Source organism: Erythrolamprus reginae, chromosome Z (assembly GCF_031021105.1).
Source record: "Erythrolamprus reginae isolate rEryReg1 chromosome Z, rEryReg1.hap1, whole genome shotgun sequence".
NCBI lineage: Eukaryota > Metazoa > Chordata > Lepidosauria > Squamata > Dipsadidae > Erythrolamprus > Erythrolamprus reginae.
The window spans coordinates 78819025-78834306 of NC_091963.1; the positions used below are offsets into that span (position 1 = coordinate 78819025).

Sequence of the window (15282 nt, forward strand, 5' to 3'; positions counted from 1 at the left end):
CAAAACACCTGGAACAGATGGGATCCCAGCAGAACTATACAAACAAATGCAAGAACCGACAAAAAACTGATGTTAGTACTGTAATGTTAAATGAGGTGTTAAGTAAAGGGAAAATCCCTCAATCATGGAAGGACAGCTTAATTACTCTAATACCTAAAGACATAAATCAAAGACATTTGATAAAACAATACAGACCAATAGCACTATTGAATTCGAATTATAAAATTTTCGCAACAATTTTAGCAGAAAGATTCAAAATAATTATAAATGAAATAATATACCCAGACCAAAACATCTTCCTACCAAATAGAAATATTAAAGATAATCTAAGAAATATAATAAATATATTAGAATACTATGAGACAAACCCTGGGAAAACCATGGCTTTGATATTTTTGGATGCAGAAAAAGCATTCGATAATTTAAATTGGAATTTTTTTATAAATCAATTAGTAAAGATGAAATTTAAAGAAAAAATTATTAGGGCTATCCAAACAATATATACCCAACAAACAGCCAAAGTGATTATTAACGGCGAATTAACAGACAATATAAATATAGAAAAAGGTATACGACAACGATGTCCTCTCTCTCCATTGATATTTATACTGGCTATAGAGATTTTACTAATACAGATTCGAACTAATAAGGATATTAAAGGACTGAAAATATTAGAGATTAGTAAAAAATTAGAAAAATGGAACAAACTACAGATCTCTCTTATGGGAAGAATCTCTGTAATCAAAATGACTATTCTCCCTAAAATACTATATTTATTTAGAACAATTCCAGTTACCTTAAAAAAACACCTTCTTTCAAAAGCTTAACAAAATTATAACAAAATTTATTTGGGCAGGAAAAAAATCAAGGATCAAAATACAGTATCTACAGGATAATAAAAAGCAGGGAGGTTTCGGGTTACCGGACTTTGAGCTATATTATACAGCATCAATTATGGATTGGCTAAAAGACTGGATCAAATTAGAGAATAAACTATTACTATTTCTAGAAGGCCATGACCTGATGGTAGAGTGGCATGCCTTTCTATGGGACAGGAAAGATAGAACCCATAAATACTTTAGACAACACATTATTAGAAATTCGATCTTCGAAGTATGGAACAAGATTAAAAGATCACACTATTCACAATGGTTCTCCAGTATGGAGGCCATAATGCATCCCAATATAAAAGATTTAAATAACATGGTTAATTATTATAAATTACTAGATGGAAGAAGTGAACTGAAAACAAGGGAGCAATTAGAAAAAAATGGAATAAGAATAGACTGGTGGCCATACAATATAATAAAATTGAGATATCAAGAGGATAAAAAAACAAATGGGATACAAAAAGGAGACATAGAACTTGACAAAATAATATTAGGTCCAGACCAGAAAATGGTTTCAAAATTCTATAAGTACCTATTAAACTATAAAATGGAAGATTATATAGTCAAAAACAATATGGGATATGATATGGTCCAGAAACTACAAATTACAAAATCAACTACAAAATAACGAAATCAACAGCATATAGGGAAAATTTGTACAAAATGTATTACAGATGGCACCTCCCTCCAGCAAGACTTGCACAAATGTACAAAGGGATAAATCCACAATGTTGGAGCTGCAAAGAACATATGGGGACCTATTACCACATCTGGTGGACCTGCCCAAAAATAAAGAAACTTTGGATTAAAATACAAGATTGGCTAACAGATATACTCCAAATCAAAATAAACAGAAGACCGGAAGCGTTCCTGCTAGGAATAATAAATAAAAAATTAGACAAAAATAAATATTATCTGCTGATACACATACTGACTGCAACTAGAATGGCAATAGGCCAATGCTGGAAAAAACCTAACCCTCCGGAAGACTCATTAATACTAAAGAAAATTTTTGACTGTACAGAACTAGATGCCTTAACATTAAAATTAAAAAACAAAGAAGACTCCGATTATTATAAAAAAAGGAACATATTTTATGATTGGTTTAAGAGGAGAAATAGAAGTTCAAATTGAATTACGATAATAACGATGCTTTAAGATATGTATTTATTGACAGAAAGATGAAATAACTAAATTAATTAATAAAAAAGGGCACAAAGGCAGTTTAAAAATAATAATAATAATAATAGAGAAGACATTGATAACCAAAAAGAACAACAGTGAATGCCGATGATTTCCATTCACCAGAAAATAATTTGATATGTAACAAGACTGTAACTCTCCTTCTCTCAATAGGAAATTGAAGATATTTTAATGTTATTTGTAATTTTGTAATTGTCCAGGTGTTTTTTGTTTGTTTAGAAGTGTATGTATGTTTTTATATTTTCTTTTTTGTGTATTTCAAATATTGCAAATATGTCAATGTATATATTTTCTTGATTATGCTTTTTAAACAAATTAATAAAAATTACTTAAAAGAGAAAATATTTGTGTGTGTGTGTGTGTCCTTCCCCTTTAGTGCAAGGCATTATTACTTTCTACAACAATGTTACCTTATTTTTATGTTATTACATAACTGCATAATATACCTATTATATTGTATTATATTATATTATATTACATTATATTATATACGTATAACTAAAAATTCAAATGATATCAGTTTGTATTCTTCATCTTTTATTTTAGTTCCCTTTATTTCTTTGTTGTTCCTTATTTTGTTTAAGAGAATTTTTAAGGATAATATGAAAAGCAGAGGTGACATAAGACACTGCTGATATAGCCTTTTTGCAATTGGGAACGAGTTGGTCATGCCACCATTTATCATCACTCTGGCCGATTGGAAGGTATAGATATTCTCAATAATGTTTTAAAATTTGTTGTAGAATTTTAATTTTTTAATCAAATCTAATATGTATTGCCAATATACATTGTCGAATGCTTTTTACCCATCCAGGAAGGTTAGAACTATCTGCCTTTCTGGATGTGCTTCATAGAATTCCAAAATATCCAAAACAGTTCTGGTGTTATATTTAATTTCTCTTGACGGTAAAATTCCATTTTGGTCCAAATTAATGATTTTGTTTAGTACTTTTTTTGTTCTTTCAACCAATACAGCCATATTTTTTTTAGTCCACATTCAACAAAGAAATTGGCCTGTAATTTTGAATCCAGCCATTTATGGCACTTTCTTTCACTATTGTGATATAGAACTCCCTCCACGTATCAGAATCTTAGATTCTTTGAATATGTCGTTATAAAGTTCCAAAAGTAGACTTCCAGGTGGTGGCGGTGCTGCGAGGGGAGGCAGGGGACGAAGTTCCGTCCCCGAACCTCCTATTTCTTCCTGGAGGCCACACATTTGCGGTTCAATCAGACTTGGAGGGTCTGATCCTAGAACAGGGGGTCTCCTGGAACCCGAAGGACAGATCGCCACTGCCCCGAAGGAAAGGGATTGCCCCGCAGCTCCAGAAAAGAAGAATTGGGCTCCAGCCATGGCTGGCATCCGACCATAGCAGCGCGATCACACAGAAGGAAGGAAAAACGTTTTAAAAAGAAGTCAATTGAAGAAAATAGATCAACAGAGGAGAAGACAAGGTAAAAGAATGAGGAAATAAGTAAAGATTTCAGATACCACAAGATTAATTGCTTAAAGAAAGTCAATTTGAAGTAAGGCAAACACAGAGAAGTTGCTAGAGTTTAATGTCCACACAAGTGGAAAATTACTAACCGGAACTTGATTTCTCGTGATCACACTGCGAGAATAAATTAGTTGTTTAAATTGCATTAATTTTTCTGATAATCCCAACCCTGGAAAGAACTAAGAATATATCTTTATACAAGATATAGGGGATTAGAATTTGAATTTTTATGAACTAAACTAAAGAATTTATTTTTTCCTCAGGACATACGCTGTTAAAATCATTTTGGCCTTAAAGAGACAGTGTGAAAGAAGTTTGTAACATGAAATATAATGACAATGAAGGGCTAATATAAATAAAGTGGAACAAAAGAGCTGATCTTGAGAATTGATTTTATGGTGAATTAAATTGGATATCGCAATTGGATTTATGTTTTTGGAGTAATCAGTGAAGACTGGACTACAGGGGATTAATTTGAGAGAGATTGAATCGTATCTGGATTATATTGGACTATATGAAAATATGACTATTGGATTACTTGTATAAAAATTGGACATAACTTTTATATTGGACTACAACCGAAGATTTTTTCTTCTTTCATTAGTGGGAGACTGTTTGACTCTTTGCCCATTTATTGGAATAAATTTGAGATCCAAGGATTAAATAAAGGAAGAAAAAGAAAAGAAGGACTGAACTGATATTGTTAGATTTAAAAATGACCGGAGGGAAAATATAGTTTAGGTTTATTTTGTTGTTATTTCTTCATAACTTTCTTATTATTGTATCCCTCTGTTTTATTTCTTGGTATATTATTAAGAATAGAATGAATTGCTAACTTCCTTTTCCTCCCTCCAGATTTGGTATACCCCCAAGTCATAATAAGTTTTTTTTTTGTATTGCTGTGGTTTGCATTATATATTTCTTTCATTTTTTCCTTTCTTCTCTTTTTTGCCATTTTTATCTGATTTGACTAAGTTGATTAAGTAGATTAAGTCTGATTAATTATTTAAATGTGTAATATCTATATTTACTTATATTTACAAGTTGTTGAGGTATTTTGATAACTGTTTTTGATAACTGATTAATTCTTTATTTTTTTGTTCTATCTTTGTTGTTTGACTTTTCCTCTTCTATAATTATTCTAATAACCAAGTAAATTGTGTATTATAAGTTTAATATAATCAAGTTTTTCATTATATTTTTAATGCCCAAGGAACGATATTGATACAGGAGATGAACATCCCTAGCAGTTGTGACAGTTGTGCTAGGGAGGCTCTGTTGCGACGGGAGATGGAACGAACCAGGGATATTATCCTTTGCCTCCTCTCTGATGAGAGGAAGACTAGGCCTGTCGTGGAATCTATTACGGTGCCTAGATGGAGCAGGCGCATAGTCGGCTCTAGATGACTCTTGGCTCGGTTGATGGTAAAACCTGCCCTTTCTAGTGAATCTATTGTCTGGGCCAGGTCTTGTCTGGCTTGTTGGGGGCTTCTGGATAGGATGATCACGTCGTCCAAGTATGCAAGAAGCCGGATGGATTGTGCCCTGAGGCTTGCTGTTAAGAGTGTCCAATAGCTTCGTGAATGTCCTCGGGGCTGAAGATAGACCGAAGGGCATGGCCTTGTACTGGAAGTGTTGGTTGAGAAGAGAAAAACGGAGAAATTGTCGATGTTGTAGGTGGACCGGGACATGGAGGTATGCCTCCTTGAGATCGATGGAAGTCATCCAGTCCCGGTGTCGGATGGATGCTAGTATGGTATGTAATGAGTGCATTTTGAAGCGTTGGTATCTGATGTACAGGTTCAGCTGTTTCAGGTTTAAAATTAGTCGGCAGCCGCTGGAAGATTTGGGGACCACAAACACGATGGAATAAAACCCCAGTGTCTGTTGATTCGTCTGAACCGGTTCTATTGCTCCTATTTCTAGGAGGTGTTGAACTTCCTGTAAGATGATGGATCGCTTTTGTGGTTGACTTAGTGAGGTTTCTATAAACCTGTTGGGAGGTCGGTGTAGAAATCTTAGTTGGAGGCCTTGAGCTATGGTGTCCAAGGCCCAAACGTCTGTGGATATGGACTCCCAAAAGTCGGTGAAGTACTGCAGGCGTCCACCGATGAGATTGTCCTGGGAGGAGTCACTTTTGTTTGCGATATCCTCCCCTATTGCCTCCTCGAAAAGGCCTGCGGGATTGTTGGAACTGCTGGTTCCTGTTCCCATATCCACCTCTATCAGCTCGGTAGGTGGGTGTATAGGCCCCCTGTCCGTAAGGCCTTGTGACCAGAGATGGAGAGGAGGTGGAGTCCTGACGAAAGGACTGCCTGCGAAAATAAGGGGCTCCCTTTCTGTCTTGTCGCCTTGCGGATCGTGGCAAAACTTTTTTCTTGTCCCTATCCTCAATGAGGATGGAGTCTAGGGACTCGCCAAAGAGTTTAGAGCCTTGGTATGGGGCGGCGGCTAAGCGCCATTTCGACTTAGCGTCCGCCTGCCACGAGCGGAGCCAAACTAGGCGTCGAGCCGATAAGTTGGAGGCCAAGGCACGAGAAGAGAACCTAGCTGCCGCTAAGGTGGCGTCTGCGGAGAACTCCGTAGTTGTGATAAGCTTGTTCACATCTTGGCGTAGCCTGGCATCTTCAGGGCCTAGTCTGGTAAGCATGTCCTTTAACCATAAGATGGAGGCCCTGTTAAAGAAAGATGCGGCCGATGCTGCTCTGAGAGACCAGGCGGACAGTTGGTGAATTCTCCTGATCATATTCTCTGCCCTCCTATCATCAGGTTTGAGTCCATCTGCCATGTCTGATGGCACGACTGCATTGGAGATTAAAGATGTCACCGGGGTGTCCACTGAGGGATATTGGAGTAAATCCTCCACCTCAGGGTCAAAGGTATAAAATTTCCTGTCCCAGGCTAAGGGTCCCAGGGCTGCAGCGGGTTTTTGCCAGGGCTTTTTGATGTTGTCTGCAAAAATGGGTACAGCAGGAATATGTTCAGACTCCTTCTGGGGCTCATTGATGAGTCTGGCTGCTGGCATGATGCCCACATCCTGGGCTGCTGTTTTTGCAGGGTTGTCAGGAGTCAAAGTGGCCTTGGCCTTATTCAACAAAACTCTGAAGAGAGACTGTTTGAATAATCCTGCTAGTGGAGGCTGCTCAGATAAGGTGGCCTCATCTCCGGATAGTTCATCTTCCTGGTCCATGGGCATCTCTGCCAGGCCCTGCTCCTCCTGAAAGGAGTCATGCACAGATGTAGCAACATCGGGTACAGTCCAAGGGTCCTGTCTGCTAGGCCTAGGAAGAGGGGAAAGCCTCTGCTGGGCGCCCACTGCGATGCCTTGCGAGTAAGCCAAGGCAATCATGTCCTGCAAGGATGGGGACATTGTTTGCCAGTTGTCAGTGGGGCCTCTAAGGCCTGCTGCAGTTGGTGTAAATGTGGCTGCTGCAGCTGAAGGTGGTTGAGGCCTTGGCTGCATAACTGGTCTGGACCATTCCTCCCGTTGAAAACCTGCAGGTGGAGCACTCAAGGGGCGATCAGGTGATAATCCCCCTGCACTAGCGAGGTGAAAGCCCTCCAATGGCATTTCTGAAACTGAGGGGCTTTGTTGACGTGGGGGGAGACTTGCTGAGGGGCTAGGCCCCTTTCTAGTCTTGGATTTTTCCAGTTGGGCTTCTAGGGCTTTAATCTTCTTTTCAGCCTCCTTTAGGGCTGAGGATTGGGATGATTTCCCCTTAGATTTTGAGCCATGAGCCTTGTCTTTCCCTTTATTTGTTGAGGGAACTTTAAGCTCACTATGGGCATTTTGTGGTAACTGCGACATAATCATATAATTACTCACAGACAGCAAACAAGGAGAGGCTTATTCACAAGGCCAGTAGATTGCAAAATGACTAAGACAATTGCGACGCCTAAAAAGCGCGTCATCGCCCCCTAGTGGCTGATTGGTTTATGACTTGAGAAATCTGTTGTCTGACCTCGTTGTCATGGCAACTCTTAGCCCAAAACATGGCAGCTGGGGAAAGCTTTAAGTAGCTGAGTCATTGTGCTAAAATGGCAACCGTGACGTCAGGCAGGAGGAGAGAATTGTCCCTTAACGAGGCAAGGAGAATCTTTAATCCCCATAGTCTGCCATTTTGCCGGTTAGCTCTGGGGCGGCGTTCCAGCCCCCTCTCGGCAATTAAGTGCTCCCCGTGCTGATGGGGGCAATCCAACTCCTGCTCGGCAATTACAAGGCTTCCCTGCCGCCGCGATTAAATTGCTGTCCTTTTAGCCGCTAAATAGCTGTTTTACAAGCTTCTGAATGGAATGAGGCAGCCGGGACTCCTCACACTCGGCATAGAAACCGATCCGGAGGTGCTGCCTCACGCTGGCCACCCAAGGAGGTACCTGGGTCTAATTGGGGAGGGGGGTTTGATCGCTCACGTCAGTGACCCCATACCAGCGCACCCTGTCAGCAAAGCTTGCTCCGGAGAGCAGAGGCTTCTCAGGGGTGAAGAGTTGGAGAACGATACCCCAGAGGGCAGAGGCTCTCAGTCCAGGAACTCCAGCTTTTATTTCCTGTAGAGAGGGATAAAAAAAGGGGAGAAGAAAAGACTAGTTTTAAAGAAACAGAAGCATGTATTTATTATAAGAATCTATCTCCTAACTGGAGAGAACAAAACTCATAGTCCCTACTCTATGACTGAGTTTTTAAAACTGGCTAAAAGGGGGCAGTGGTGGGCGGGACATGTTAATTATGCTAATTTCTAACTCAGTCCCTGCCAATAAGGCTGAAGTAATACCCACGTTGGACTCTCTGAGCAGTGCAGTGGAGAACCAATTTTTACCAAAGCAAAACTTAGTAGAGAAACGAATTATGGTTGACTGGTTTCAATATTTCCAAATCAGAGCAAGATATAACAAAGACAAAAACAGACAAGAATTCAAAAAGAAAATAATTTAGATTAAATTATTAGGTCCAGAAGACCAAATAATTTCCAAACTTTACAAATACCTCCTTCAAAATGAACTAGACAAGGATGAAGCCAAAGGTAATATGATAGCATGGGCACAAAACCTCGGACAATTAATAAATCCTATAGACTGGAGTCAATTATGGAATATTAATCTTAAACTAACCAGTTCCTCTTCCTATAAAGAAAACATATACAAAATGTTTTACCACTGGCACTTACTCCTGGCCCGACTGACTAAAACGTTCCCCGGCACCTCCCCACTCTGTTGGAAGTGCAAACAATCCATTGGAACCTATTACCGAACATGATAGACATGCCCTAAGGCCAAAAATTACTGGTCCAATATCCAAAACTTCCAAGAACAAATTCTACACATACAAATCTCTCTCAACACAGAATTATTCTTACTAGGTATCATTAAATCTCAGATAATGAAACAGGATAGGTATCTGATCCTACATGTAACCACTGCTGCTAGACTTGCCTATGCTCAATTATGGAAAATGGATAAAATACCCACAACATTAAATTTAATTAATAAAATACATGAGGTAGCAGAAATGAGCAAACGCCAAACATTCGGGCACTTTCTGTTACACTAGCGCCTGCCATTCGAGCACCAACAATTTGGCCTCTTTGAACGTCTGAGAGGTCTGCCATTTCTAGAAGGTTATAACCAATTTCCATGGGACAAGTGGTATGCCTGATTAAAACAAAAGAAATATCTAAATATTTAACTCTCACAAAGTATTATTATTTACAAAAATTATCCAAATTTGTTATGCTTAATCTTACAATTCATTATCAAACAAAAGTATAGAACAATAATCTTACATTATCAACCTGTTGTGGTTGGCTCTGGCACAGCTCCTGCCCCAAGGAATGTGGAGGTGGATGTGGGGGAAACATCCACATACCACAGGCCTGTTTTGCTTCCGATAGAATCTCCCAACGATGGCTCCTCTGACAAAGGAAGCATGACTAGCAGGGAAGGGGGGAGATTGGCAGACAGCCCAGGAGAAGATCAATCATCCGTATCATCCCTGGATTCTGAACAAGAACTTATGACAGACCCACGCATGTGTAGGAGATAAGTGAGGCCACCTGTGGTTGGGTGGGACTGCTGTAGTTAGTGCTACAGATAAAAAGAATAGCATGCTGGTTTAGCCCAGTGGAAGTTTATCTGATTCACACTTCGTCAAGATCGTGGTTTTGCTGTTTCCCTGTTCAAGACTGTGTGTGGACTTTCTGGACTTTGGAATTTGGACTCAATTTCCCAGTATTGGGTAAGAAATTGGATTGCATTTAACCTGTGCCTTGTGTGTACCAGAAAATCCCTTTGACATTTAAAAAGGGAGTTTTTTCAGCTTTTCTGTTGATAAAGACTTTTGGTTTTCCTTCTATCGTGTGGTGTGTGCCTTTCTGGACTAATTACCCTGTAATTACGGGTGGTTGGGACACGCCGGCAGAACATCAACCATATTAATAATTGATTAATTTAAAGGCTGTGAAATACAAGACAGTCAACAGCTCAGTTGACACCGCCGCAAGTTTGGCCAAACCCGCCGAACCTGAACTTCAATGGGTTCGCCCAACACTAGTTATTTGCCTTACATACAGTTCAGTGGCTTTTAAGATGGCCTTTTCTAATACAGTCCACTGGGCGCTTGCTCCTGCTGTTTTATCCCTGCCCTTTAATTCATTATTTAAATATTCCCCCATTTTATTGAAATTTGTTTTTCTGAAATCCAATACTTTGGTTATAGTATAGGATTGCTCACAATCAGTTTTTACATCAAACCACAAATATATGTGGTCACTGCAACCTACGTTTTATCCCACACCTTAACCTCTAAAACCCAGTTCCCGGTTTCAAAACCATTGAGCCAAGGCTGTCTACATTTTCAAGGTCATGTAGTTAGCATGACGCTGTTATCTTCTCACTGAATGGTATCTGTTTATCTACTTGCATCTGCATGCTTTTGAACACTAGGTTGGCAGGAGCTGGGGTAAGGACAGGATCCCATTGCATGGTGCTCAGGTTTCAAACCTGGGTTGTCGACTTTCCAGCTGACAAACCCTGCATCTCAATTGCTAAGCCATCATTCCATTCAGTTCATATTATATTAATATATAAATTAGTAAACCAGGGTATAAAATATAAGATACGTTCTCCTATCTTCTTTCTTTGTATTTTTACTGGCCTCGGGTTGTATTTCTACATGCATAAATTTAAAAAAAGAAGAATGTTATGTTTTGCTATTAACCAAATAAAGCCATCTTTGGAGATCAAATGTTATTTGTTTGAAGTGAGATCAGCATTTTTCAACTTAATTAGCTTTTAAATAATACCAAAGTTATCTTCCATTTTTTCTTCTTCAATTAATTTCCCCCCTGAATTACTTATTTTCCAAGGTTTTATGAATAAGATCACAATGAAAGTTAATAGGCAAAAAGAGATCTTCCTAAGTATTACACTAAAACATTTTTATTCCCATATATCACTTTTAAAATATTATTCCTTAAAAATCCATGTGTTGTCTATGTATTTGTTTGTTTAATGTTTTAACTGTTTTGCTTACCAAAAAATGACTATTGTTTTAAAAGGGATGACTTCTCTCTTTTACTCTTGATTAATACAATTAATTCAATTCAATTCAATTCATTAGATTTGTATGCCGCCCCTCTCCGTAGACTCGGCGCGACAATTAAATTTTATATTTTGACTAATAGGAGCAGAAACAAATATTTAGGGGAAAATGAACCACATACAAGAGTTATAATTGATAATCTTGAGTGATAACAATCATAATTCAGGTTATACAGTATAGTGTAGTATTTGCTTCTAGTATGTTTTGTGATAATCTTGATTTATAATAATCATCATAATTCAGATTATATAAATCTGTACCTATTTTTGGGTAGGTACAACCTCTCATGATAAAATATGATATGTGTGAACTGACCAGTTCTGTTTGACCAATCAAGCAATGTTAAAATGGACAGTACATCACCTTTCCCTTGAACAAATTCCATCTGGAAGATTTCTTTCAGAAGGCTATTTCCATGTAACAACCGATGGTTAGATAACATATACAAATGAGATGAACCATATATAGCTTCAGGTGCTGAGACATATGCTGCTATTGTTTCTCCTGTTGGATTGTTATTAATCTGTCAAACAAAAAAATACAATTATAACATTTATTCAAAACATACTGTAATTCCTTTGCAGATATATCTGAAACACAGTCATTGTGTTTTGAGGACTATATTTTGCATCTGAAAATAGCATACTCTCGTTTGATATGAATACACTGGTAAACTTTGTTTTCTTTATATTGACTATGGTTTGAACATGACCAAGTTGGTCAATTATAGTTTGTGATCATTAGGTAGAACCATAAATGGACAGTAGTTACTTACTTTATGAAACTTGGCTTGTGTTCAATTTTAGAAGTTAAACAGAGAAAAGAAGAAGAACCGTTGTACCTACCTGAACGGTCTTCTCGATGCACTGGAAGGAGAGTCCAACATGGGTAGTTTACCAATCCTATTGGTAGAGACTGAGTTAAAAATTTACATATTAACTGAGGACCGCCCCCTTGCAGTCCCCATGAGCTCAGTTTTAAAAACGAAGACAATGTAAGAGGATAACCAAATTTTATTGTCAACAACCATAAAACAACTTACCCACTTCCTAGAAACAAACAAGATCATATCCAATAGCCAGCACGGATTCATCAGAAACAAATCATGCCAAACCAATCTCATATCATTTTTCAACACCATAACCAAGTCAGTTGACCAACGCAACTCAGTGGACCTCATATACTTGGACTTCAGTAAGGCTTTCGATAAAATCGACCACAATCTCTTAATCCACAAACTAGAAAAAAATGGAGTAGATTACTACACATGTAGATGGATAAACAGTTGGCTGACCAACCGCACCCAACGAGTTGTCCTCAACGGCACCAAATCCACATGGAAAAAAGTAGACAGTGGAGTACCACAGGGCTCTGTCCTGGGTCCTGTACTCTTTAACATCTTCATCAACGACCTGGATGAGGGAATAAAAGGGGAACTAATAAAATTTGCAGATGACACCAAGCTGGCGGGGGTAGCCAACACCCTTGAGGACAGGCTCAGAGTACAAGAAGACCTAGACAGACTATCACAGTGGGCCCATACCAACAAAATGAGGTTCAACACTGACAAATGCAGAGTCCTCCACCTCGGCAAAAAGAACCCTAGACATACATACAGCCTGGGAGATACCCCACTCAGCAGTAGTGACTGCGAAAGAGATCTTGGAGTCTTGGTGGACAATCAACTAAACATGAGTCAGCAATGTGCAGCAGCAGCCAAAAAAGCCAACTCAATCCTAAGCTGCATCAACAGAGGAATACGCTCCAAGACCAGGGAAGTACTAATACCACTCTACTATGCCCTGGTCAGACCCCACCTGGAGTACTGCATCCAATTCTGGTCACCTCACTACAAAAAAGACATCGAAACTCTGGAGAAGGTGCAAAAAAGAGCAACCAAAATGATTAGGGGACTCGAAACCAAGACTTACGAAGAGAGATTGAGAGAACTGGGCATGGACAGCCTAGAAAAAAGAAGGTCTAGAGGGGACATGATAGAAGTTTACAGATACTTGAGGGGTTGCCACGGTGAGGAGGGGGTCTCTTTATTCCCCAGGGCACCAGAGGGCCGGACGAGGAACAATGGTTGGAAGCTGACCAAGGAGAGATTCAACCTGGAAATAAGGAAGAACTTCCTGACGGTCAGAGCGATCAACCAATGGAACTGCCTGCCAGGGGAGGTGGTGAACTCCCCAACTCTGGACACCTTCAAGAGGAGATTGGACTTCCATTTGGCTGGGGTGCTGTAGAGTTTCCTGCTCAGGCAGGGGGTTGGACTCGATGACCTAACGGTCCCTTTCAACTCTATTAATAAATAAATAAATAAATAAATAAACTAAACTAAACCCAAACTCCGGTGTTCTTGAACCATAACAGTGCCGGGTGGGTTTGGACTCTCCTTCCAGTGCATCAAGAAGACTATTCAGGTAGGTACAATGGTTCTTCTCCACTGCACTTGGAAGGAGAGTCCAACATGGGATATACCAAAGATTCAAAGCCCATGGGAGGGAGAAGGTCTTGTCAGGGACGTTGGAGGAGAGCACACTCGTAGAACACATCTACCAAATGCTGCCTTCACTGAAGCAAAAGAGTCCAACTTATAATGACGAATAAATGTCGAAGGTGCTGCCCAGGTTGCAGCTCTGCAAATGTCCTCTATGGACGTTTGTGTTGACCAAGCAGCTGACGCGGCCACACTCCTAGTCGAGTGGGCCGTTAATCCTAATGGTGGGACCTGGCCACTTGCTTTGTAAGCTTCAGTAATACAGTCTCTGAGCCAGCAGCTGATGGATCTAGAGGACAGTCCAAGTCCCATCTTATGATGTGAAAATGAGATAAACAATCTTTCAGACTTTCTGAACACCTCAGTCCTTTTGATGTAAACCTTCAGCGGTCGCCTGACGTCAATTTTGTGCCATCATAGCTCCGAAGGATGACTACCATATGCGTAGAAATCAGGAAGTATTAGTTCCTGTTTCCTGTGGAAAGTAATATTCACCTTTGGTATAAAAGTGGGGTCTAGTCGTAGTACAACTCTATCCGGATAGAAGATGCAGAGATCTGGTCGAATGGAGAGAGCCGATAGTTCTGACACTCTGCGTGCAGACGTTGTTGCCACTAAGAAGGTTGTTTTGATGGAGAGCAGACGAAGTGAGATGGATCCCAGGGGTTCAAACTGAGGTTTTGTCAGTGATAGGCTAACAAGCGTGTCTCTGATACCTGTATCATGGTAGAGAGGGCCGCCACCTGTCTTTTTAGGGTATTAAGGGCCAAGCCCCGCTCCATCCCTGCTTGTAGAAATTCCAAAACGGTAATCACCGATGCCTCTCTAGGGTTCAGTCGGTGCTTGTCACAAAATTCACAGAAGGCTGTCCATGTTGCTTGGAGATTGATGGACGTTGTGCAGCCTGCATTGTATCGATGACCTTCCCTGGTAATTTGAGGTGTCTTAGTCTGCTCCTCTCAAGTGCCATACGGTCAGTTGAAGCCACTGGGGATCTGGGTGCTGTAGATTCCCCTGGCTGAGAGAGATGACTTGGTTTGGGATTCTCCACGGAGGGGACATTGATAGTGCCACCAGGTCGGAGAACCACGGGTGACGTGGCCAATGTGGAGCCACCATCAGCCTTTCCGCCGGTTCCCGCAGAATTTTCTCCACTACTCTTGGTATGAGATTCGTTGGAGGGAATGCATATAGTAATCCGGGAGGCCAAGGGGATAGAAGAGCTTTGACCCCTTCTGCCCCCGGCTCTGGGAAGCATGTGTAAAATCTTGGAAGCTGAGCGTTCCGGTGGCTCGCAAATAGGTCTACTAATGGAGTCCCGAATCTGTGGATGATTTGGTGAAAAAGTGTCGGATCCAGTCTCCATTCTGATGGATCCAGGGTGGTCCTGCTCAGCCAATCCACCTGAGTGTTGCTGGTTCCAGCAATGTGCTCTGCTGACAAGGACGCTAGGTGAAGCTTGGCCCAATCGAAGAGGTTGGTTGTCTCTTCCATGAGACGCTGCGACCTCGTGCCCCCCTGGTGATTCAGGTGAGCCCTGGTCGCGACATTGTCCGTCAACACCAATACATGTCTGTCCTGACAAGTGGACAA

General features: G+C 40.3%; 1 protein-coding gene across 1 annotated transcript in view; it reads right to left on the reverse strand.

Moving 5' to 3' along the window:
- Window positions 1-15282, reverse strand: part of LARS2 (leucyl-tRNA synthetase 2, mitochondrial) — a 359496-nt gene that overhangs the window by 194026 nt on the left and 150188 nt on the right. The window contains exon 9 of the mRNA XM_070728261.1: window positions 11550-11709. Coding sequence (XP_070584362.1) covers window positions 11550-11709 — 160 coding nt within the window. The remainder of the gene's footprint in view (window positions 1-11549; window positions 11710-15282) is intronic.